This window comes from Lissotriton helveticus, chromosome 3_2 (assembly GCF_964261635.1).
Source record: "Lissotriton helveticus chromosome 3_2, aLisHel1.1, whole genome shotgun sequence".
NCBI lineage: Eukaryota > Metazoa > Chordata > Amphibia > Caudata > Salamandridae > Lissotriton > Lissotriton helveticus.
Genome location: NC_136062.1, coordinates 479,193,461 through 479,218,445, shown reverse-complemented (window position 1 = coordinate 479,218,445; position 24,985 = coordinate 479,193,461). Strand labels below are relative to the sequence as shown.

At 49.4% G+C, this 24,985-nt stretch overlaps 1 protein-coding gene across 1 annotated transcript in view; it reads right to left on the bottom strand.

Annotated features, from left to right (window-relative positions):
- Positions 1-3,417: 3,417 nt before the first annotated feature.
- The window catches only part of MDK (midkine), a 122,985-nt gene continuing 101,417 nt past the window's right edge, over positions 3,418-24,985 (bottom strand). The window contains exon 6 of the mRNA XM_078684408.1: positions 3,418-5,142. Within this exon, the coding sequence (XP_078540534.1) occupies positions 5,117-5,142 (26 nt within the window). The 3' untranslated portion in view covers positions 3,418-5,116. The remainder of the gene's footprint in view (positions 5,143-24,985) is intronic.

The window sequence follows — 24,985 nt, the reverse complement described above, 5'->3', positions numbered from 1 at the left end:
TGCGTCCCGAGGCTGGCCTAGTGGTGAGCTGTGGTTATCACCCACCCCAGGCCTCTTAAGGCACCCTGTGCAGTACCACCTGCTCCTTGAACCCACAGCTCTGTATAGGTTTCCTTGCTTCCCTTGTCATGTTTACTATAGCAGCCCTCAGCATGCAGCGTTCAGTGTAGCTAGATATATATCATACCGCCCCCTGCTGGCTTCCCTCTGTGTGCAGAACAAATAGCAGAACACGGTGTGCTACAGGAAAGCCCTGCTAGTGACAGCAGATAGCTGTTCCGCCATCACACTGTTACGGAACCACCCAGAGACGTACGCACACCGAAGGCGGATATATACCGGCTTCGGGGCAACTCCACGACCAAGGCTCGTGAAGTGAAAAACACAAGTTAATTACCTGGAACAATAAATTAGGGAGTGGCTCAGGTATGTTTTACACCTTTAGCCAAGCCAGTCCGAGCTTCTTAGCCCACCACATCCTGCATTCTGGAATTTTTCCCTCATAAATTTAGAAAACTATGGGGTAGATTTACAAGCCCCTTGCGTCATCTTTACAATACCGTTGCATCACTTCTGTGACGCAGTGGCGTCGTAAACCATGCGCCACTATGCGACAGATTTGCAACGTGACGCATCTAGTGAGATGCGTCAGGTTATAAAGACCTGCGCTACATTATACCTGCGTCAGCTATAATGTATGCAGGGGGGGCGTTCCGTCCTGAAGAAGCCTCGTAAAAGTGACGCAGTAAAATCTACAAAATTTCACTGACTCACTTTTACATCCATGCTGCGTCAAAACCGTACGCCTGCTTGAAGCACGACTCGGAAATTAACTTTCTCCCATATTAAAAGTGACACACCAGCGGTGCATGGGGCTTCTCTGTACACACATGACCCCAAGAGTGGGTGAGTAGGTGTGGGGGTATAGGTAGTCCCTCCTTTCAGCAATACGCGGAGTATAATCCATTTAGTGGGCATGTTTCCTCATGGCCGGTAAAATGATTATTAAGTGCAGCTCAGCTTGTGCGAGGGTCCCTAACCCTCTGCCATATTCCCTTTTTTTTAGCTAATGTTGTCTCGAGCTAAGAAACTACACCAGACGCCTGGAATAGGGAACCAGGACTTTGCCATTCTGAAGGGCTCTGTCCTCTAAAACATCTGTATATGCTACATAAACACACATATTGACAGACAATAAAAATTAACTTAATTACCGGTCACAATAGTTTTGAAACTTTCTACCTTCATATGTTGTGCATTATTCTGACATTTACTGGTTGAATCTGAAAAAACGATGAACAAATGAAGATTTTTATTTTGGAGTCAACGTCACCTCTGCTAATGGTGGCCATAGGCAGACAACGCCCCACCGCGTGACCAGCGTCTCCAGATGTTGGTTCCAAAGTTATTGGGTTTAGTTTATCTTTACCATGGTCATTTTCGCTTTCACAGCACTTGGCGAGGTGTTGACTTCTGTGTCTTTGCTGGATGGGAAACATCCTTTACGACGCAACTTTCACCACGCAGTGCCTGTACAACGCAGGTTTTTCAACGCAAGTCATTACAGCGAATTGCGCTGGGGGGCGCTCTGGGATAGGTAATAGTTTAATTTACTATCCAACACCTTCCCTACTATCCACGGGGACTGGAGTTGGAATAGTAAATTAAACTATTGACTATCCAGCACCCCCCAACGCAATTCGTTGTAACGACTTGTGTTGAAAATCCTGCGTTGTAAAAGCATGCGTGGTAAAAGCATGCGTTGTAACAACGTACATCCTTGCTGGCTGCTACCTTTCTATAGAGTTAATTGGACTTTGCTTTTGCACACTTGGCCGATCATGGTGTGACCAGTTGAGAATAGCGGTTCTGAGCCCTGTTCGCATCTCGCAAACACCCCCAAATGTGTTCAAGCACACCCCTTGCCGTGTTCTTCACTTGTGAACCACGGGGCTTATTTGAGAGACCCTTCGCCGCTGGAATGTCACTTTTTGTGGCTCTCCGGTGGTGCAGATTACAAAATCATATCTACGAGGTGACGAAAAGTCAACCTGCGTGTCTTTGCGCGGCCTCAAAGATATGGAGTAAGGCAAGGCAGGACAAATCACTGCGTTGACTTCCTCAGAGCCTAGGAGCTGTTACATGGGCGTTGCGGTGGGTGTTCCCAAGCAACACTCATGGATTTTTACGCTTCCACAGAATTACAAGATCATATAAACCGGGAGAAGGGCCGAAAAATATCTGTATTTCTCCTCGTTTTTTCCTCTTTTCATGTGTGCTACGTTTTTCAGCTCACCTAGAAGGAGGAAAGCGCCTCTTAGGATTGTTTTGGTGCAAGAAGGGGGGGTCTTCCTGCACAGAAACAATTCTGCCGTCATCACAAGAACCCGTGCACCATTGTGCAAAGGGCCTGCATTGGCACTAAGCAGCCAAAATGGCGCCAGTGGAGGGAGAAAGAATAGGAACTCACCATATTGCATAAATATGGTGCATTTTTGCCCTTTAACTTTGGCGTGGGGCAGCACAGTAAGGTTATTTGCTGTTCTGCCCTACATCGAATCCCCTTAACTAAGGGCCTAGGTGTAGTGACAGCCTGCAGACAGGATGTATGTCGTTACAACGCATGCTTTTACAACTCATGCCATTACGACGCAACTTTTACGACGCAGGTTGTTACAACGCATTGCGTTGGGGGGCGCTGGATAGTGAATAGTTTAATTTACTATTCCAACTCCAGTCCCCGTGGATAGTAGGGAAGGTGTTGGATAGTAATTAAACTATTCCCTATCCGAGAGCGCCCTCCAGCGCAATGCGTTGTAATAACTGCGTTGTAAACGTTGCGTCGTAATGGTGTTTCATTGTAAAAGTTGGGTAGTAAAGGATGTTTCCCTGCAGACATGAGGGACAGAGGCAATTCTCCCACCTGACAAAAAGGCCAAACGTTTTCTATATAACCACCCATAGCCTTCCTGTGAAACAGGTTTGGGAACTTTTTACATTGCATTCAGTTTCTCTGTTTAGCAGGAGGTGTCCTCTAACTAGCTATTCTGAAATAAAGTTATTTACCTCTAACAATATACACATATACATACATAATATGTCCAGGAACCAACGTATTTATGACAGATCATTGTGACCCTCACGTCCACCGCCGGTGTCGCCTAAAGTGCAACCCCCACCGAAAAATACAAGCACCTCCCCCCAGGCCTCAAAGACACATGGCAATGCATTCCTCAGAATGCCTAGTATTTTTAAATGATTATTGTGTAAACCACTGAAAGAAACAATAAAGCAAAACTGTGTTTACGTCATTGTGTGTGAGTAGAACTTAAGTCAATGTCTGGGTTCGAACAGCCGACTGAGAAGATCTGAGAACTACAACAAACACATTCCAACACACGGACACTATAGAAAGGGTATTTTTTTACAGAATTTTATTGGAAAAGACACATTTTAAAAAGTTCAGTTTGGTGTCAGTAGAGGAAATATCACACAAGGGGTAATGGGTGCACTGAATGTACAAATGTGAAAGAGGCAGGAAGTGAAGGTAAAAAGGGGCTGGTCTTGAAAAGAGTGGAGCAGGGAAAGTGACAGGTAAGAAAGGACAGAAAGATATCATGGTGAGAGACTTGAGGGAAAAGAGGCAGTGATACCAAATCAAGAGGGGGGTATATGGTTTGAATTGGTGAAAGGTGCCTTGCTGAAGGAGCAAAGCAGGGTGAAGTAATAAGTGCAAGAAACTTGGAGAAAGGAGAAAAGCACCCTGCTGAATGAGGGAAGCAGGGGGAAGTTACAAGGGTTAGAAACATGCCGGAAAGGAGAGGGGAAGGAGTAAGAGTTTGAGAGTGGTGGAAGTGAGAGTGGGAAAGATGGTGGACGAGGAAAACAGAATGACAGGAGAGAATGAGTTACAGAAGAAGTTAAGCTGAAGTCGGTAAAGTCAAAGAAAGAATAAGAAGTGATGGATCATCAGGAATGGAGGGCAGGAAAAGAAGCGGACAGGAGAGAGTTGAAGAAGAAGGGCACAGAATTAAGAAGGGGGTGGGAATGCCGGGGAGGGGGGTGCTGTGACGAGAGCGACAGGACATCTGATGAAATAGAAAAAAGTATCCAACGAAGAGCATGAAAAGTAAAACAGCAGGGATGAATTAGCCATGGTGCACCGATGGAAGATATGAGGGACTGACGAGGGGGAGAAGGGAGTGATGGCCAATGAGAAGGAGTGATGGGCCGGGAAGTGATGATGGAGGAGTGAGAGTGATGGAAGGGCCGGGGACTGTGATGAGAGGGCATGGGGTGGAGATACTAAAGTCATGGGAATGCAGATGAGAAGGAAAGGTGTAACCAATCAGAGGCAGAATCTACTTGCACCCAGAGTAGGGTAACCAATCACACCTCTGCAATAGTTGGTGATGCTGATGATGTCACACCCGTGTGTAAACGCAGTGCTGCAATCCCAGCTCTGGGGAATGAAGAACGTCTATACATTTAATACAAGAGTGACAAAGCCCACCAAGACCTGAAGCGGCATAGCGGCAGACCACATATGTCATAGGGACACCGACCATGTACGTCATAGCGACACAGACCATGTATGTCATAGTGACACAGATCATGTACGTCATAGCGACACAGACCACGTACGCACTGTGAGAGCAGGTCAGTGCCATACGCACACTCCGCAGACCCTCTGCATGGGGGGGGCAGTGGTCCCAGCCTTCATACATACAGTGCCTCATCACTCAATAAATGCGGAGAAGCGGGCACATGCCATTGTCAGGAAGCTCATCCACCCTGTCAAGAGTACCAGGATTCAGAGCTGGCGAGTGGATGGTTCATAGCTCATGCCTTCCTCCACAAGAATGGCACTTCAGCATGCTACATCAAGGCGGCGACGAGGGCTGCGGAGGGGGCAGCACACTGGGACAGTATAAGGGAATCACTGTTGTAAGAGGGACTGGGTTCAAGGGAAGGGTCTAGGAGTGTGCTGAAAGTTTGAGGAGGGGTGGGGTGCACAGGTGGGGTGGTATGGCTGGGTGCAGGAACAGGAAAGGAGGGCTGCACATCCTGCGGGGGTGACGGCGGGCGAGAGTGGGGTAGTCACAGGCTCCTGGCGTTACTCCTTGCCTTTGCCTTTCTTGCCTGAAACAGAGAGGAATACATGTTAATTTGTAATCAGCAGAAGTAACACAACATTTCATTGGACCAATCTGCTTGAAATCTGAAAACAAACATATCAGTATCAACAGCAACGGAAGATTGACAAACCGCGCTACAGAAAACAAAATATGCAACATAGCAAGATTGACTGACAACTTGGGCAATTGGTGTTACTTCCCAGGATAAATCCAAAATACTGCTACAATGTATTGACAATGTTGTTTTGTTTTCTTTGCAGCATGCAGGAGATACAATAATATTCTTGTTTCAGAAAGTGAGAGACCGCCTTGCCAGCCTGTATGGGAGTCTCCCCTATTTTGTTCAACCCCTGAAATGACACAGGGTCGAGTCAAACATTCCACAACAGAAAGAGTTGTGAACCCCAGAAAGGGACAACGCACACAAGTTACAATACGTCACTGACGTGCAATGAAAGGTGCAGCGGAAGCACAGAGCGGATACTTGTGGGTTAAATACCCAGACTGTGCAGTGCACCCCTTGAAGGTACCACTAGGGGGCCTTAGCACGAGCCAAGCACGAGTGCACCAATGGAGGCTTCACCCCTCGTCTTCTATCGCTAACAGACAGGGACCCTCATTTATCTGAGGCCCACACCGCCGGAGCGTCACTTTATTTGATGCCGGCCTCTCAATCATATCTATGAGGCGACGCAAAGCCGCCCTCCGTGGCTGCGCATGGCCTCACAGATGTGCAGTAGGACTTGCCTTACTCTGCCTCAAGGAGGCGTCCCGTGGGCGTCGCGGTGGGTTTTCCCACACAACAGCCCATGAGAAGGCGTAACAAGGAGAAATGTTTGCCCACGGTAATGAAACAATATAAGTATTGAATGCAAGACTATGGGGCCGATTCACAGAACTAATCTGAGACAAAATCCTAAATTGTACTACTTTTGGTATTCACAGAAGGCATTTAGTGGTAGAAAAGTTAGGATTTTGTCTTAAATTAGGATTTTGCCTTAAGACCAAAATTTAAGACAAACTTGAGTTTAACTTAAATTTAATTTAAGACGAAAGCCTAATTTAAGACAAAATCCTAATTTAAAACAAACTCCTAACTTTACTACTACTAAATGCCTTCTGTGACTACCAAAAGTCCTAAATTCAGGATCTTGTCTCAGATTAGTTCTGTGAACCGGCCCCTGTGTGTTTTATAATCACTCATATAAAAGAAATGAGGCGATGCAATTAAATACAAATAACAAAGGAAAACAGAAGGGAAGGCAGCAGCAGGGCTGGCCTTTAACTTCTCCCAGACAGAACCAATTGTAGTGAAGCCCGTTTTGATGTCACGTGTCCATGAAGGGCGTCCAAGGCCCAGCAGCCACATACAAGGTAAGTGGAAATGGCCATTTCCTAAAAACCCAGGAAGACGCCGAGGCTGAAAGTGCAACTCTGAGGTGCTTGAATAAAGCTAATCCCACCACTGAGAGGCCTTCATGGAGCCACAGCGCCACCTGGCGGCATCTGGCGGCTGCTGAAGCTAAATCCAACTCTGAGAGGAGTTCGTGGAGCCACAGCGCCATCTGGCGGCTACTGAAGCTAAATCCAACTCTGAGAGGAGTTCGTGGAGCCACAGCGCCATCTGGAGGCTGCTGTATCTAGTTATGTGGCACATTTTGTCTAAGAATGCATCCCCTGAGACCACTAAAATTATGCAACAGCGAAGAACCAATTATGCGCAGGTTTGACTAAATTATGTGTCATGCAAATTATGTTGCACATTTTGTGACAGTATTACCGTATTATTTTATCTGTTTTACACAGGATAACCCTGCCTGAGCAAAGGTTGCACCTCACTAGCAAAAGTTTAACACTTAACCCCTTCGACGCGCATGACAAAGCCAGCTCGTCATGGGCGTTACCTACGCTACGCGCATGACGAGCTGGCTTTGTCACGTAACGCGCGATTTTCAAAATCGCATCGCACAGCGGGAAAACCGCTAGCGCGCATGCGGTTAATTACAGAAAGAGGCAAATGAAAAGTAACGTAACGTTTGTGAAGAGCCATCCACTGCGGAGTAATACCTGTTACCACATTTTATTTTTTAGCACCTTTTGATGCGTTTGAGCTAAAAAAAAAAATATATAATAATTGAGGGTAAAATCTATAAATTATGCAGCAGATGACGGATTGTGTTGCAAATGTGGAAAGAGGATGCTTAAGTGGAAACTGATGCGGTCCCAGAATCCCTTAATACCAGTAAACGTATCACTAGCGAGAGGTGACACACCTTACCCCAGTATACACAATTCATACCCACTTTAGTGTCAGCGTGAGGTGACGTCTGGTGCCGCGTTACGCAGCTCTCAGAGCACATTAACTTGTCAACTGTGTAAACTGACGCATCTTACGTCCTTATACATAACTCCCAGCGCCTGTCACTGCAGAGGCTAGAAAGATTCAAAGAAAAAAATCTACACAAGGTTTGAAAACTTGCCTTGACAGTGAGCTCTGCAGGTGGCGGCCCAGCCCACTTCCGCTTACACACAAGCGTTTGAGTTCTGAAAGTGCAGGGCATGTGATGTGCTGAAATGTGATGCAAATAGGACGGGGATCACACGGTTCGTGTGGCTGCTCGCAGAGACTGGCTGTGATTGTGGGCCTTCTGGGCCCAGCACTGCTGCTGTTGGTGGGTCTCCAGTCACTGACAGGGCCACTGGAATTAAGCGATTGTGCGACAGCTGCGATTTTTGCATAATTACAGATTTCCGCATTTGCCAAATAATCCATCATCTGCGCCATAATCTGCAGATTTTAACAACAAAAAAATACATTTTGTTCCTAGCTCAAACGGTTCAAATGCTACTAACAATGCAGCAGCGCGTGCTACCCCGCAGTGGAAAGCCTTTTGCAAAGATTGATTTGGGCATCTTTCTGTTGCTTATTGCCATATTTGGGTGTTATACTGGTAATGATGAGGTACAAACTATGTCCAGATAGTGCTAACAAGTGTAACAAGCATTGGCATAGCCAATACGTCTCGCCTTTGGGACCTAATAAGTATTTAGTTATGCAGCACAATAACCTAGGTGCAACAGCATTAACTCTTGCATGGGTAAACACTTATAAGGTTCCAAAGGCGAGACCTATTGGCTATATCAATGCTTGTTTCTTCTCCTATCAGAGAAAACAAAACTTGGCATCATCGCTTTCTAAAATGTGTTAAATACAGGAATGTTTAGCAATACCTTCCAATTCTTTTTTTCAGTCAGTGGCCATCTTTCACAAGTTAAAATGTAACAATTATGCGTGTACAATACGTCAATGTACACCTCCAGAGGATAACCACAGTCAATGAACCCTGTGTCTGCTCAGTGGTGTCTGGTACAATATCACAAAGCAGAAGACTACGAATCCGGACCCAACCACAAGACCGCGGAATAATGCACAGCATCGTGAATCCAGAAAGATTCACGCTGCAAAAAAAACAGCTACAGGCGGGGTGCGTTGGACCCCTTAGACTAAAGGTCTCCGGTGCCACTGCACCTACTGTACTGTCGATAGCTACACCCCTGGAACACAAGCCAATTGTGTTTGCCAAGTCTGAAAGACAAGCTGTACTGCACGGGTATGTGGTCACATGAATGAATTCTTCAGTAGAGTGGAAAGTAGAAGAAAGCACCCTCGTAGTTTATTTATCTATAAATAACTCACTGTGCCCCATAAATTAATTCCGGCTGACACTGAAATAGCTAAAACATAATCACGTGTTGCACCAAGACAACTCTCTGGTGGGTGTCCTGCTGCTCAAATGATGTATACACAAATATATTGTCGCAGCAGGAGAAGTGCTGCGCTGAAGTGAATCACGCTGCAGCTGCACTCTTTGAAGTCTGTGCATGCCCCATGCATCTGTCTACCTGGAACGTGCGGAGAGGGTCTTAGAGCAATGTGCAGCCTCTGGGGTGAAAGAACAGTCAAGGCTACCCAGGGCCAGGCAGCTGCAGGACGGGTCGTCAGTCTGTACACAGCCGTGCCTTAAAACGCTCCCAGAATACTCAATCGAGATAAGGGGTGGCGTGAGGGCTGCTGAGAGGGACGCCTTCATCACACACAGGGAGATCAGTTTGAAAACACTGTCAAACCTGAGGACCCTGCTGGATAGATACAAAGATATGCCTTTCTCATTTAACATAGCGTATACAGACTGCAGTCTGGGGCCAAGGAAGAGGTGCAGTCCGTGGGGTGATGTCCTGAGTTGTGGAATGACGAAGTGTGACTCAGAGATGGACTACAAACACAGGGCAGCATGGGAAAAAAGTGGCAGTTCTTGGAGCGAGCGAGACCCGCCAGTTGGTATATGATAAATAATATAAGCATCGTGGGGGGTATATAGGGAAGACAGTCTGAGATCCCACGTGCATCCTAACGAGAGATGTCCTTTGTTATATTATGCTAACACCATCATGAACGAGGGAGGCGGAAACTGTACTAGGCTACGGAGATAAATATTGTGTATGTATATACTAATACCAACGTTACACTGCCATAGTCCAGAAACACTGTATTAGCACTTCATGCCTGAAGTGAGAGTAGCTCAGTAAGAAAAGAAAAACGTGCTTAGGGGCTAATTAAGAGACAATGTCTCCTGCCGCAAGAAAAAGATGAAATCCCAGAGGGCGGGGACAAAAGTGGACAGGGTGGTAACAAGGAGGGACTAAAAAGCCTCCTGGACAATCTTAACACCAGGTTTTGCATAATTGCTGACGGAAAATGACGCGCACCAATGAAAAACACGGGCGGAGCAGAAAGCAAGCTTCTGAAATTGCATTGATTCCAAGAAGCCCTCGCAAGGTGAGGGCAGCGCATGCGCTGCTAACGCCAGGCGAGACCTAAAAAGTACCAAATAATGAAGTAATACTATTACAAAATGTGCCTAATCACGCTGCATAATTTGTCTTTTCTTGCCGCATAATTTACTCCACCCTGTCACATAATTTGGCCCTCCCTTGCTGCATAATTCAGTGGCCCTACTGATCGGGTACTAGGGTTCCTTCCACCAACCTCTGCTGCAGCCTTCTGTGAGTTGCTGGGTCTCTAGTGACTGATAGTTACCAGGCATTGTAGGGTTCCTTCCACAGCCCTCTGCGGCAGCCTGCTGCGAGTTGCTGGGCCTCTAGTGATTGATAGTTACCAGGCATTGTAGGGTTCCTTCCACAGCCCTCTGCTGCAGCCTGCTGTGAGTTACTGGGCCTCTAGTGACTGATAGTTACCAGGGGTTCTAGGATTCCTTCCACAGCCCTCTGCTGCAGCCTGCTGTCAGTTGCTGGGTCTGTAGTGACATCGTCAGCACACACGCCATTGCGTCCACGGACTACATCCTCCTCGGAGACCTGAATTTTCACCTCGAGAAAACCGGCGACAGCAACTCCATAGCCCTGCTCGCCAACATCGCAAACCTTGGACTCAAACAGCTCGTAACAGTCCCCACCCACACCGCCGGACACACGCTAGACCCTATCCTCCCCACCAGCAAACACATCACCTTTAACCACACCGCCGCACTCCACTGGACCGACCACCACTGCGTTCACTTCACCTTCAAGAAACCCACCATGCAGCACCACCCACAACGAATCCCCCACTGCAGCTGAAAGAGGATCACCGAGGACAACCTTATCACCACCCTCGCCCGCGACCTACTTACCGACACCGCCAATACCAATACAGCCACCCGCAACCTTAGGCAGTGGATCGACGACTGCGCCAACACTCTTGTCCCAAACAATAAACCCTCAAACAGACATACTGACAGAAAGACCAGCTGGTTCACCACCGATCTCCAGGAGTCCAAATGGAATTGCCGAAAACTCAAGAAGAAGTGGTGCCATGAGCAGACACCGGACAACCACGCTGCCCTCAAGGATGCCAGCCGCAAGCACAACCAACTCATTCGAGTCACCAAAAGGACCTCCTTCCAGGAACGTATCAACAAAAATGCACACAACAGCAAAGAGCTCTTCAACGTCGTGAAGGAACTCTCCAACCCCAGCTCCAGCGCCAACGACATCCCACCGCCGCAAGACCTGTGTGATTCACTAGCCTCCTTCTTTTACTGCAAGATCGCAGACATCCATGACAGCTTCAACACCCAGACTCTACCAACAGCCGCTAACACCATCGATTCACAAACCCCCAGGCTTACAAACCTCCTGACCTCCTGGACCCACATCAACGACGACGATACCATCAAGACCATGAACACCATCCAGTCAGGCTCACCATCTGACCCCTGCCCTCACCACATCTTCAACAAAGCCATCCGCATCATCGCACCCCAACTCCGGAAGATCATCAACAACTCCTTCGAGACCGCCACATTCCCAGAGAGCTGGAAGCACGCTAAGATCAAAACACTACTCAAGAAACCCACATCGTGCCCAAAGGACCTCAAAAACGTCCGTCCCATCTCCCTGCTTCCGTTCCCGGTAAAAGTCATTGAAAAGATCGTCAACAAGCAACTATCCCACTTCCTCAAGGAAAACAACATCCTGGACCAGTCCCAATCAGGATTCCGCAGCAAGCACAGCACCGAAACTGCCCTCACCGCTGCCACCGATGACATCAAGACCATGCTGGACAATGGCGAAACCGCGGCCTTCATTCTCCTGGACCTCACATCGACTTCGACACTGTCTGCCACCACACCCTTCGCACACGCCTCCACGACGCAGGAATCAACGACAAGGCCCTGGGCTGGATCACCTTCTTCCTCACCGACAGAACCCAGAGGGTCCGCCTCTCCCCATTCCGCTATGAAGCCACCAAGATCATCTGCGGCGTGATTCAAGGGTCACCCCTCAGCCCTTCCCTTTTCAACGTCTACATGGCTCCACTGGCCAACATCGTCAGCTCGCACAACCTCAGCAACGTCTCCCATGCCAACGACACCTAGCTAATCCTCTCACTCACCAAGGACCCTGCCAGCTCCAAAAGGAACCTCCACGACGGACTGAAGGCCGTCGCCGACTGGATGGAGTACAGTCGCCTGAAACTAAACTCGGACAAGACGGAGGTAATCATCCGCGGCTCCTCCCCCTCTGCCTGGGACGACTCCTGGTGGCTGGCCGTGCTTGGAGCTGCACCGACGCCCACCGACCACGCATGCAACCTGGGGTTCATCCTGGACTCATCACTCTCAATGACCCAACAAGTCAACGACGTCTCCTCCTCCTGCTTCAATATCATCCGCATGCTCCGCAAAATCTACAGATGGATCCCCACCAGTACCAGAAAAACGGTCACCCAGGCCCTCGTCAGCAGCAGGCTGGACTACGGCAATGCCCTCCAGGCTGGAACCACGGCCAAACTTCAGAAAAGACTTCAGTATATACAGAACGCCTCTGGACACCTCGTTCCCGGCATCCCCCACCACACCCACATCACTGCCCACCTGAAGGATCTGCACTGGCTCCACGTCAACAAGAGGATCACCTTCAAGCTCCTCACCCACGCACACAAAGCACTCCCCAACACCGGACCAGCATACCTCAACAAGCGTCTCAACTTCTGCACTCCCAACCGCTAGCTTCAATTCTCCGACCTCGCCATCATCCCACACATCCACAGGACCTCCTCCAGCAGCAGATCCTTCTCCTACCTCGCTGCCAAGACATGGAACACCCTCCCTGCCCACCTATGACAGACCCAAGACCTCCTAACCTTCAGGAGACTACTCAAGACCTGGCTGTTTGATCAGTAGCTGCTCCCCCCCTCCTCCCCCAGCGCCTTGAGACCCTCACGGGTGAGTAGTGCGCTATACAAAAGGATTGATTGATTGATTGAATGACTGATAGTTACCAGGGGTTCTAGGGTTCCTCCACAGCCCTCTGCTGCAGCCTGCTGTGAGTTGCTGGGTCTCTAGTGACTGATAGTTACCAGGGTTTCAGTGACTGATAGTTACCAGGGTTTCAGTGACTGATAGTTACCAGAGGTTTAGTGACTGATAGTTACCAGAGGTTTAGTGACTGATAGTTACCAGAGGTTTAGTGACTGATAGTTACCAGGGTTTCAGTGACTGATAGTTACCAGAGGTTCAGTGACTGATAGTTACCAGAGGTTTAGTGACTGATAGTTACCAGGGGTTCAGTGACTGATAGTTACCAGAGGTTTAGTGACTGATAGTTACCAGGCGTCCAGTGGCTGATAGTTACCAGAGGTTCAGTGACTGATAGTTATCAGGGGTTCAGTGACAGAGTTACCAGGGGTCCAGTGACCGATAGTTACCAGGGGTCCAGTGACTGAGAGTTACCAGGGGTTCAGTGACTGATAGTTACCAGGGGTCCAGTGACTGATAGTTACCAGGGGTCCAGTGACTGATAGTTACCAGGGGCTCAGTGACTGATAGTTACCAGAGGTTTAGTGACTGATAGTTACCAGGCGTCCAGTGGCTGATAGTTACCAGAGGTTCAGTGACTGATAGTTATCAGGGGTTCAGTGACAGAGTTACCAGGGGTCCAGTGACCGATAGTTACCAGGGGTCCAGTGACTGAGAGTTACCAGGGGTTCAGTGACTGATAGTTACCAGGGGTCCAGTGACTGATAGTTACCAGGGGCTCAGTGACTGATAGTTACCAGGGGTCCAGTGACTGACAGTTACCAGGGGTTCAGTGACTGAGAGTTACCAGGGATCCAGTGACTGCGGAGTTAACAGGGGTTCAGTGACTGCGGAGTTAACAGGGGTTCAGTGACTGATAGTTACCAGGGGTCCAGTGACTGATAGTTACCAGGGGTTCAGTGACTGAGAGTTACATGGGGATCAGTGACTGATAGTTACTAGGGGATCAGTGACTGATAGTTACCAGGGGATCACTGGCTGATGGTTACCAGGGGATCAGTGACTGATAGTTACCAGGGGATCAGTGACTGATAGTTACCAGGGGATCAGTGACTGATAGTTACTAGGGGATCAGTGGCTGATAATTACCAGGGGGATCAGTGGCTGATAGTTACCAGGGAATCAGTGGCTGATAGTTACCATGGGTTCAGTGACTGATAGTTACCAGGGGTGGTTCAGTGACTGATAGTTACCAGGGGTTCAGTGACTGATAGTTACCAGGGGCTCAGTGACTGATAGTTACCAGGGGTCCAGTGACTGATAGTTACCAGGGGTCCAGTGACTGATAGTTACCAGGGGTCCAGTGACTGATAGTTACCAGGGGTTCAGTGACTGAGCGTTACCAGGGGTTCAGTGACTGAGCGTTACCAGGGGATCAGTGGCTGATAGTTACCAGGGGATCAGTGGCTGATAGTTACCAGGGGATCAGTGGCTGATAGTTACCAGGAGTTCGGTGACTGATAGTTACCAGGGGTGGTTCAGTGACTGATAGTTACCAGGTGTTCAGTGACTGATAGTTACCAGGGGATCAGTGACTGATAGTTAACAGGGGTTAAGTGACTGATAGTTACCAGGGGTTCAGGGACCGATAGTTGGCAGGGGTCCAGTGACTGATAGTTACCAGGGGTTCAGGGACCGATAGTTGGCAGGGGTCCAGTGACTGATAGTTACCAGGGGTTCAGTGACTGATAGTTACCAGGGGATCAGTGACTGATAGTTACCAGAGGTTTAGTGACTGATAGTTACCAGAGGTTTAGTGACTGATAGTTACCAGGGGTTCAGTGATTGATAGTTACCAGGGTTTCAGTGATTGATAGTTACCAGAGGTTTAATGACTGATAGTTACCAGAGGTTTAGTGACTGATAGTTACCAGGGGTTCAGTGATTGATAGTTACCAGGGTTTCACTGATTAATAGTTACCAGAGGTTTAGTGACTGGTAGTTACCAGAGGTTTAGTGACTGATAGTTACTAGGGGTTCTAGGGTTCCTTCACAGCCCTCTGCTGCAGCCTGCTGTGAGTTGCTGGGTCTCTAGTGGCTGATAATGACCCGGGGTTCAGTGACTGATAGTTACCAGGGGTCCAGTGACTGATAGTTACCATGGGTTTAGTAACTGACAGTTACCATGGGTTCAGTGACTGATAGTTACCAGGGGTCAGTGACTGACAGTTACCAGGGGTCCAGTGAGTGATAGTTACCAGGGGTCCAGTGACTGATAGTTACCAGGGGTTCAGTGGCAGATAGTTAGAAGGGGTCCAGTGACTGATAGTTACCAGGGTTTCAGTGACTAGGAGTTACCATGGGTTCAGTGACTGATAGTTACCAGAGGTTTAGTGACTGATAGTTACCAGGCGTCCAGTGGCTGATAGTTACCAGGGGTTCAGTGACTGATAGTTACCAGGGGTCCAGTGACTGAGAGTTACCAGGGGTTCAGTGACTGAGAGTTACCAGGGGTCCAGTGACTGAGAGTTACCAGGGGTTCAGTGACTGAGAGTTAACAGGGGTTCAGTGACTGATAGTTACCAAGGGTCCAGTGACTGATAGTTACCAGGGGCTCAGTGACTGATAGTTACCAGGGCTCCAGTGACTGATAGTTACCAGGGGTTCAGTGACTGAGCGTTACCAGGGGATCAGTGGCTGATAGTTACATGGGGATCAGTGGCTGATAGTTACATGGGGATCAGTGACTGATAGTTACTAGGGGATCAGTGACTGATAGTCACCAGGGGATCACTGGCTGATAGTTACCAGGGGATCAGTGACTGATAGTTACCAGGGGATCAGTGACTGATAGTTACTAGGGGATCAGTGGCTGATAGTTACCATGGGATCAGTGGCTGATAGTTACCAGGGGATCAGTGGCTGATAGTTACCAGGGGATCAGTGGCTGATAGTTACCAGGGGATCAGTGACTGATAGTTACCATGGGTGGTTCAGTGACTGATAGTTACCAGGGGTTCATTGACTGATAGTTACCAGGGGTCCAGTGACTGATAGTTACCAGGGGCTCAGTGACTGATAGTTACAAGGGGTCCAGTGATGGATGAAACATAGCCGCCTAAAACTCAACTCGGACAATACGGAGGTGCTCATCCTAGGATCTTCCCCCTCTGCCTGGGACGACTCATGGTGGCCTTTCCTCTGGGCACAGCACCCACACCCACTGACCACACACGCAATCTGGGCTTCATCCTAGACTCCTCTCTCTCGATGTCCAGACAAGTCAACGCAGTCTCATCCTCCTGCTTCAACATACTCCGTATTCTCAAAAAGATCTTCCGTTGGAGCCCCCTCGAAACAAGAAAGACTGTCACCCACGCACTGGTCACGAGCCGACTGGATTATGGTAACACACTATACGCCGGAATCACAGCAAAACTACAGAAGACACTCCAACGCATCCAAAACGCATCAGCAAGACTCATACTGGACATCCCCCGCCAAGATCACATCACCGGACACCTAAAAGACCTCCACTGGCTTCCCGTCAACAAGAGAATTACATTACACCCACGCACACAAGGCCCTCTACAAATTAGGACCCGAATGCCTCAACACCCGACTGTCCTTCTACACACCCACCCGCCAACTTAGATCGTCCTATCAAGCCCTCGCCGTAGTCCCACGCATCCGAAAATCCACCATGGGTGGCAAGTCCTTCTCCTTCCTTGCAGCCAAGACCTGGAACTCACTCCCTACTCACCTCCGCCTTACTCAGAACCACATCTCCTTCAGAAAAGAACTCAAAACCTGGCTATTCGACAAAAACTGAACCCCCCCTTCCCCAAGCGCCTTGAGACCCTCTGGGTGAGCAGTGCGCTATACAAATCCCTGAACTTGAACTATAGTTACCAGGCGTCCAGTGGCTGATAGTCACCAGGGGTTCAGTGACTGATAGTTATCAGGTGTTCAGTGACTGAGAGTTACCAGGGGTCCAGTGACTGATAGTTACCAGGGGTCCAGTGACTGAGAGTTACCAGGGGTTCAGTGACTGAGAGTTACCAGGGGTTCAGTGACTGATAGTTACCAGGGGTCCAGTGACTGAGAGTTACCAGGGGTCCAGTGACTGAGAGTTACCAGGGGTTCAGTGACTGATAGTTACCAGGGGTTCAGTGACTGACAGTTACCAGGGGTCCAGTGACTGACAGTTACCAGGGGTTCAGTGACTTACAGTTACCAGGGGTCCAGTGACTGGCAGTTACCAGGGGTTCAGTGACAGAGAGTTACCAGGGATCCAGTGACTGATAGTTACCAGGGGTTCAGTGACTGATAGTTACCAGGGGTCCAGTGACTGATAGTTACCAGGGGCTCAGTGACTGATAGTTACCAGGGGTCCAGTGACTGATAGTTACCAGGGGTTCAGTGACTGAGCGTTACCAGGGGATCAGTGGCTGATAGTTACCAGGGGATCAGTGGCTGATAGTTACCAGGGTATCAGTGACTGATAGTTACTAGGGGATCAGTGACTGATAGTTACCAGGGGATCAGTGGCTGATAGTTACCAGGGGATCAGTGACTGATAGTTACTAGGGGATCAGTGACTGATAGTTACCAGGGGATCAGTGGCTGATAGTTACCAGGGGATCAGTGGCTGATAGTTACCAGGGGATCAGTGGCTGATAGTTACCAGGGGTGGTTCAGTAACTGATGGTTACCAGGGGTTCAGTGACTGATAGTTACCATGGGTTCAGTGACTGATTGTTACCATGGGTTCAGTGACTGATAGTTACCATGGGTTCAGTGACTGATTGTTACCATGGGTCCAGTGACTGATATTTACCAGGGGATCAGTGGCTGATAGTTACCAGGGGATCAGTGGCTGATAGTTACCATGGGTTCAGTGACTGATAGTTACCAGGGGTGGTTTAGTGACTGATGGTTACCAGGGGTGGTTCAGTGACTGATGGTTACCAGGGGTTCAGTGACTGATTGTTACCATGGGTTCAGTGACTGATTGTTACCATGGGTTCAGTGACTGATAGTTACCAGGGGTGGTTCAGTGACTGGTGGTTACCAGGGGTTCAGTGACTGATAGTTACCATGGGTTCAGTGACTGATTGTTACCATGGGTTCAGTGACTGATTGTTACCAGGGGTCCAGTGACTGATAGTTACCAGGGGTTCAGTGACTGATAGTTACCAGGGGTTCAGTGACTGACAGTTACCTGTGGTTAAGGGACTGCTAGTTACCATGGGTCCAGTGACTGATAGTTACCAGGGGTTCAGTGACTGATAGTTACCAGGGGTTCAGTGAGTGACAGTTACCTGTGGTTAAGGGACTGATAGTTACCATGGGTTCGGTGACTGATAGTTACCAGGGGTGGTTCAGTGACTGATGGTTACCAGGGGTTCAGTGACTGATAGTTGCCAGGGGTTCAGTGACTGATAGTTACCATGGGTTCAGTGACTGAGTGTTACCAGGGGTCCAGTGACTGATAGTTACCAGGGGTTCTACGGTTCCTTCACAGCCCTCTCCTGCTCTCAGTTGTTTGTCCTCACTCACCACACTGCATCTTCAGGTTCCTTAGCACTGCAGGATGGCCCCAGCCAGGGGCCCCTGAGTGGACTGGCCAGTGCAGGCATCTCCAGGGCCTCTCCCTCGCCGGGCTTTCTACCTCCCACATGGCTCTGTGACAAAACTCCTGAAGTTTGAGGATTCTCCACATGTGCATGATGGGCCTTGCCTGCCATCTAGTGGCGAGGTGTGGACTAGCAGCCTTTTCTATAAATGAAAGCTTCATCTGTCCCAAGAGAAGTTCAGACTGGTCCATGTGTCTTCAAAGCCAGGACCGAAGGGCGTGTGAGATGCCTAGACTGGTTAGAAAACCTAGTGACCCCCCCCCCGAGAATCCCTGGACGACCCGAGAGAGGACCTGGCAAGGAAGGCGCTCGGAAGATGAAAGCGTACAGCAGCTCTGCGGGATCTGCCTACCGCAGCCTCATTTCTCCCTAACAGGACAGTCACAGCTCACACGAGCAGTGGAAGGAACTGGCTGAGACACACACAATAGGACAGTGAAGAGTTCGGTCCACACAGGCCAGGAAGCCAGCATCCCCCTCCCTGCTCACTGTTGTGGGTCCATCATCCAACATTTGGACACACCTACCTCTCTTATTTCACTAAAAAAAGAAACGAATAGTCTCTTACCTGTCGGTGTAGTTTTGCAGCTTGAAGATCTTTCTGGATTCACTATGCTGTGCATTATTCCGCGGTTTAGTGGTTGGGTCCAGAATCGTAGTCTTTTCTTTTTCTTGTAGCCCAGGTGGGCGTCGACGTCCAACCTTTTGGTGTCCTTCCGTGATGTCGGCACGCTTCCTGCAGAAGCTCCCACCCTTGGGCGCCATCTTCGGATTCTTTTTTTTCTCGTTTTGAGTTTTTGCGAATCCATGGCAATGTTCAAGTACGTTTTTTAATCCGCTTCGCCGTTAAAGGTATCTGTTTCAGTGTTGACCTTGTCTTTTACCACCTGATTCTCCAGCCTCATCTTTCTGGCGGAGGTGGGTGGGTTCGCTAGTGAATCCAGAATGATCTTCAAGCTGCAAAACTACACCGACAGGTAAGAAACTATTCGTTTTGCAGCGTGAATCTTTCAGGATTCACTATGCTGTGCATAGACTGTGTAACGGTTTGTTATTTTTGTGGCAGCTGGGTGGAAGATGAGCGTTGACTGTCGAATATATGTTGAAGCACTTTCTGTCCTACTTCTGCTTCCTTGTTTATTTGTATATCCACACAGTAGTGCTTAGTGAACGTGTGCACTGAGGCCCATATCTTGAATGGGAGTGTTAGCCAGGAAGGCTATCGTTGCTCCCTTTTTCCTAGTTGAGTGGGCACGCGCCTCCTCCGCTAGCTATTGGTCTGCTTGTTTGTGGCAGAATCGAATAGTCATTGCGATCCATCGTGCGATGGTCCCCTTTGTTACTGGTTTACCCAGGAAACTGCTTGCGAAGGACACAAAGAACTGTTTCGTCTTCCTGTGTTCCTTTGTTCTTTCTGTGTAGTGCATTACTGCCCTTGTAGCGTCCAGGGTGTGGAGTGCCCTCTCTGCGCTTGTGGTTGGTTTTTGAAAGAAACTTGATATTTGAACTGTTTGGTTGATGTGAAACCTCGACACCACCTTCGGCATGAAGTGTGGGTCCGTTCTCATCACCACCCTATCATTGTGTATTTGGATATAAGGTTCTTGCAGCGTTAGCGCCTGTAGTTCGCTCACCCTGCGCAGGGAGGTGATAGCCACCAAGAAGGCTGTTTTCATTGTCAGCATTTGTAACGAGGCCTTATGAATTGGTTCAAAAGGCGCCTTCATGAGCTCTGTCAGGACTAGATTAAGGTTCCATGCTGGTGGCGGCGTCCTCTTAGGAGGCGCAATCCTTTTTGCCCCTTCCATGAATCTCTTTACTATCTGTGACGTAAAGAAACTCTTTCCAGTCTCTCCTCTTGTGTAGGCCACAATTGCTGCCAGGTGTACTCTCAGCGAGGATGAGCTTAGCTTTGCTTTCAGCAGGTGCGTGAGATATCTTAGCACCGTTGATTCCCTTGTCATCTTTCTGTGAAGCTTCTTCTTGCTGCACCATTCTGTAAACTTTCTCCATTTCGCCACATAGCACCTCGTGTGCTAGGCCTCCTTGCCTCTCGCAGTACCCGCAGGGTGCTCTCCGGTAACCTCAGGTGCGCGAACTCTATGTCTTCAGGAGCCATGCTGCTAGGCTGAGGCTCTCTTGTTCTGGGTGTAATACTTCTCTGTTTTGCATGGACAGTAGGTCTTTTCTTCTCCCGAACTTGTGGGGGGCACCTTGTGCCATTTCCATTATCTGTGAGTACCATGTCTGCCTGGCCCATTGTGGTGCCACCAGGATCAGAGTCATGTTGCTGGTTCTGCACTTGTTGAGTACCCTGTGTATCAGTGGTATCGGGGGGGAAAAGCGTAAGCAAATGTCCTTGACCAGCTTATCCATAGAGCATTCCCCAGGGAACCTTCCCCTGGTTGCCTGGAGGTGAAGCTTTGGCATTTTGCATTCAGGAGTGTTGCAAATAGGACTATAGTCGGTGTTCCCCACCTTCTGAATAGCCTTAGCGTTTCCTGTGCATTGAGCTCCCACTCGTGGGACGCCGATGTCTGTCTGCTGAGCCAGTCTGCCTCCACATTGTCTTTCCCTGGTAGGTGCATGGCTAGCAGGTCTATCTTTAGTGTGATGTCCCATCTCCATATCTCCTGCACTAGGTTCGATAGCGGCAGAGATTGCGTTCCTCGCTGCTTGTTGATGTAAAACATCGTCGTCGCATTGTCCGTCTGGATCAACACTCTCTGGCTGTACAATTTTTTTCTGGAAGGCTTTCAGGGCGAGGAACATGGTCTTCAGTTCCAGGTAGTTGATGTGTTTGACCGCATCCACTGGAGTCCAGAGACCCCTCACCCTGAGCTTGCTCATGTGCGCTCCCCATCCCTTCTGGGATGCTTCTGTGGTGATGGTCACCGTTGGGGTCGGTGGTGTTAGAGGCTTTCCCCTTGTTAAGTTCTTCATGTTCCACCACGACATCTCCCCTGCACTGCGTGCGTTACAACCACTAGATCTTCCCAACTCCCTGTAGCTTGTGACCATTGTTCTTGCAGCCATTCTTGGAATGGTCTCACGTGGAGGCGTACATTTGGTACTAGATGTATGCATGAGGCCATCATGCCCATGACCTTGCTCGCTGTCCTCACTGTCAGAGCTCGCCCCTTCTGGTAGAGGCGCGTCTCCTTCAGTAGCGCCTGTGTCCTCTTGTCGCTGGGGAACACCTTGCTCTGTATGGTGTTGATCTGTGCTCCTAGGAAGATTTTTACTTGCTCTGGTTCCATAGAGGATTCCCCCCAGTAAATGGAGAATTCCAGGTCCATCAAAGTCTTTGTCACGTACTGGGCATGTTCCTTGCATGTCCTGTGTGAATTTGTCTTTATTAGCCAGTCGCCCAGGTAAGGGTATACATGGATCCCTTCCCTTCTCAGGTGCGCTGCCACTGCTGTGAGGCACTCGGTGAAGACCCTTGGTGCGGATTTTAGTCCGAACGCCAGGTGCTGGAACTGGTAGTGATGTTTGTTGATGGTAAATCTGAGCAGATGTTTGTGCCGTCTGTTCATCGGGATGTGCAGGTAGGCGTCTTTGAGGTCTATGGTGGCCATGAAATCTCCGTCCCCTATCCGGGGAATGACCTCCTGTAGAGACGTCATTTTGAACTTTTGTGTTTTTATGTATTTGTTTAGGAACCTTAGGTCCAGGATGGGTCTCAGTGTTTCGTCCACCTTTGGTACCAGGAAGTAGGTTGAGTACACTCCCTTGTTCCTTTCTCGGTATGGTACTGGTTGGATCGCCTCCTTTTGGAGCAGTTCCTCCGCTTCCCTATGAAGCAGTTCCAGTTCTTTCCATGACTGCACTCTCTTTTTTGGTTTTCTGTTTGGCGATGTCCTTTCCAGTTCTATAAAGTATCCCAACTGTATGATGTTCAGTATCCACTTGTCTGTTGTTATCTTCCTCCACTCTCTGAAGAAATGACTTAGCCTGCCTCCTACTGGTGTTACATGTTCCATGGTATTTGGTCCGTGTAACCCTGTGTTGGTCCTTTTGTGCTCCAACCTGGGAGGGATCATGCGGGTGGGCACATACTGTGTGACGGAGTAACTTAGAGGTGGCTTGATGGCCTCCTCTTTTGTTCTGGCCACGTCCGTTTCCTCTCCCGCGAAAGGAGTGGCCCCTTTGCTGGTTGTGCCAGTTTTGTTTTTGGTGTCCCTGCTGTGCCTGGTTATCTCCCTGGTTGGACTGCTGGAAGGTCTGGTGCGACGTTCCTGGCTGGTTTCCCCCTCTTCCGTTCGGTCTCCGTGACGGGGTACCCCTCTTCATCCCTCTGAATTGTAAGGCCCCCATGGACCTACAGTGTCTCCCCATTGAATGGGGTGCTAACAATGCTGTGCTGAACCTCTTGTTTGAAACCTGAGATCCTGAGCCAGGCATGCCTTCTTTCTGTGATTCCCAACATCATCAGCCTGCTGGATGTGTCTGCTGCATCCAAGGCTGTTTTGAGGCAAGCGTTCGCCACATTCTTGCCCTCCTCCACGAGGTGTGAGGCTCTATGTTGGTACTCTTGTGGGATGTGCTTCATCAGCTGCCCAATTTGGTCCAGGATTTGGTACTGGTGCCTATTCAGTAGAGCGTTTGAGTTCGCCATGCACCAATGCATTGCTGCATTCCTTTCTATCTTCTCCCAGTCAGGTCCATCCTCCTGCTTTCCTTGTCTGGCGGTGGCCCTGATGTCGTCGGCACATTTCCCCTCTTCCTTGCGGTTGCCGTGATAATGGAGTCTGCCAGGACTGTCCCTCTGATGTACGGGGGATCTTTCGTGGAGTGTTTGTATTTCTTCTCCGTCCTCGGCGTAACGGACCTGCATGTCGCCGGTTCCTTGAACGCCTCCTTCCCCTGAGCCATGACACTTTCAAGCATTGGGAGATACTGGCTCCTGGTCTGCGTGGGAAGTAGGGTCTCCAATAGGAAGTCAGACTTTTGTTTTTCTTCAAGTTTGACTCCAGATGCTGTTGCCGCGTTCTTGATCACCATATTGTACGCCCCAATGTCGTCTGGTGGCGAAGGCCTCGAAGGGTACTTGTCTACGCCCTCTTCTGGACTTTCGGTGTCGAGGACCTGCCATTCCAGGTCCTGTATCCCCGAGGATGCCGACCCGAGGAACGTCCTCTGGTCGTCGTCACCCTCCTCCTCATAGTAGAAGTCTTCATCCTCTTGATGTTCTAGTGTTTGGGGCTTTTCTGCGGCTCTTCGGCCTCGAAATCCTCCTCCTCTTCTCCTTTGACGATAACCGTCGGTGTTTTCTACGGAATCGTGAACTGTTTGAGTCGTTCGTCGAACTCCTTCTTTCTTTGTAGGATGCTATCCATTTCGGCCTCGAGCCGTTTTTTCTTTCTTTCCAGTTCGGCGGACTGTTCGGCGTCGGACTGTTCGGCTGGTCTCTTTGCCGTGTATTTCAACGTCGACGTCGAAATGGGCCTCGTTTCCTTTGTCGCCGTCGAGGCGACCTTTGGGGCCTTCTCTTTCGATTTAGAACGATCCTTTTCGGGGACGTGCTTCGACGACCTTGGCTTTTCGCCGGTCTTCGCCGCCTGGGAGTCCTTCTCGAAGGATCCGCTGGGTTCTCTGTCCTTGGATGCAGCTGCAGCCGACGTGGTTTTTGGCACCAGTGCTCCCTTCGAGGACTTCGACTCAGTTTTTTGAGAGTCTGATTCAGGGGCTTTTGGGGTCGATGACTCTCCTACCTCTTTAGAAGTTTTCTTATCGGTCTCTACGACCGTGTAGCCGTTGTCTTCTCCAGCGACGTTGTCTTCTTTGTCGGTCGAGAGTCCCAGGTCTCGAAGGGACGGTGGTTGGCCCTTCCCCTGCATGGTGTAGTTGGCCCTTCTCTGTCATTCTCTGACGTGGAGAGTCTTTGATGTGAAGGCCAAGCAAGCGTTGCAGTCCTTGCTCTCATGGTTGACCGGTAAGCAGAGGTTGCAAACTGGGTGCTGGTCCTTCTGCGCGTACTTGTGGTGGCAGTTACGGCAGAATTTGAAAGAGGTGTTGTCCATTTCTCACGCATTCTCCATTGGACGTCGAAGTTCTCGAAGTTCTCCTTCTTCTTCGTCTTCCCTGCTTATATATGTTCTTCTTCGTCGTCTTCTCAGACTTTTCCTGCAAAATTCGACTCTTCTGTGTCTTTTCCCGTCCAAAACTCTGGAGCCTCTCAGGAATGATCCAGACCCAACGGCGGAAAAAAGAATCTGAAGATGGCGCCCAAGGGTGGGAGCTTCCGCAGGAACCGTGCCAATGTCACGGAAGGACACCAAAAGGTGGGACGTCGACGCCCACCTGGGCTAAAACAAAAACAAAAAACAAAGAAAAGACTACGATTCCGGACCCAACCACTAGACCGCGGAATAATGCACAGCAT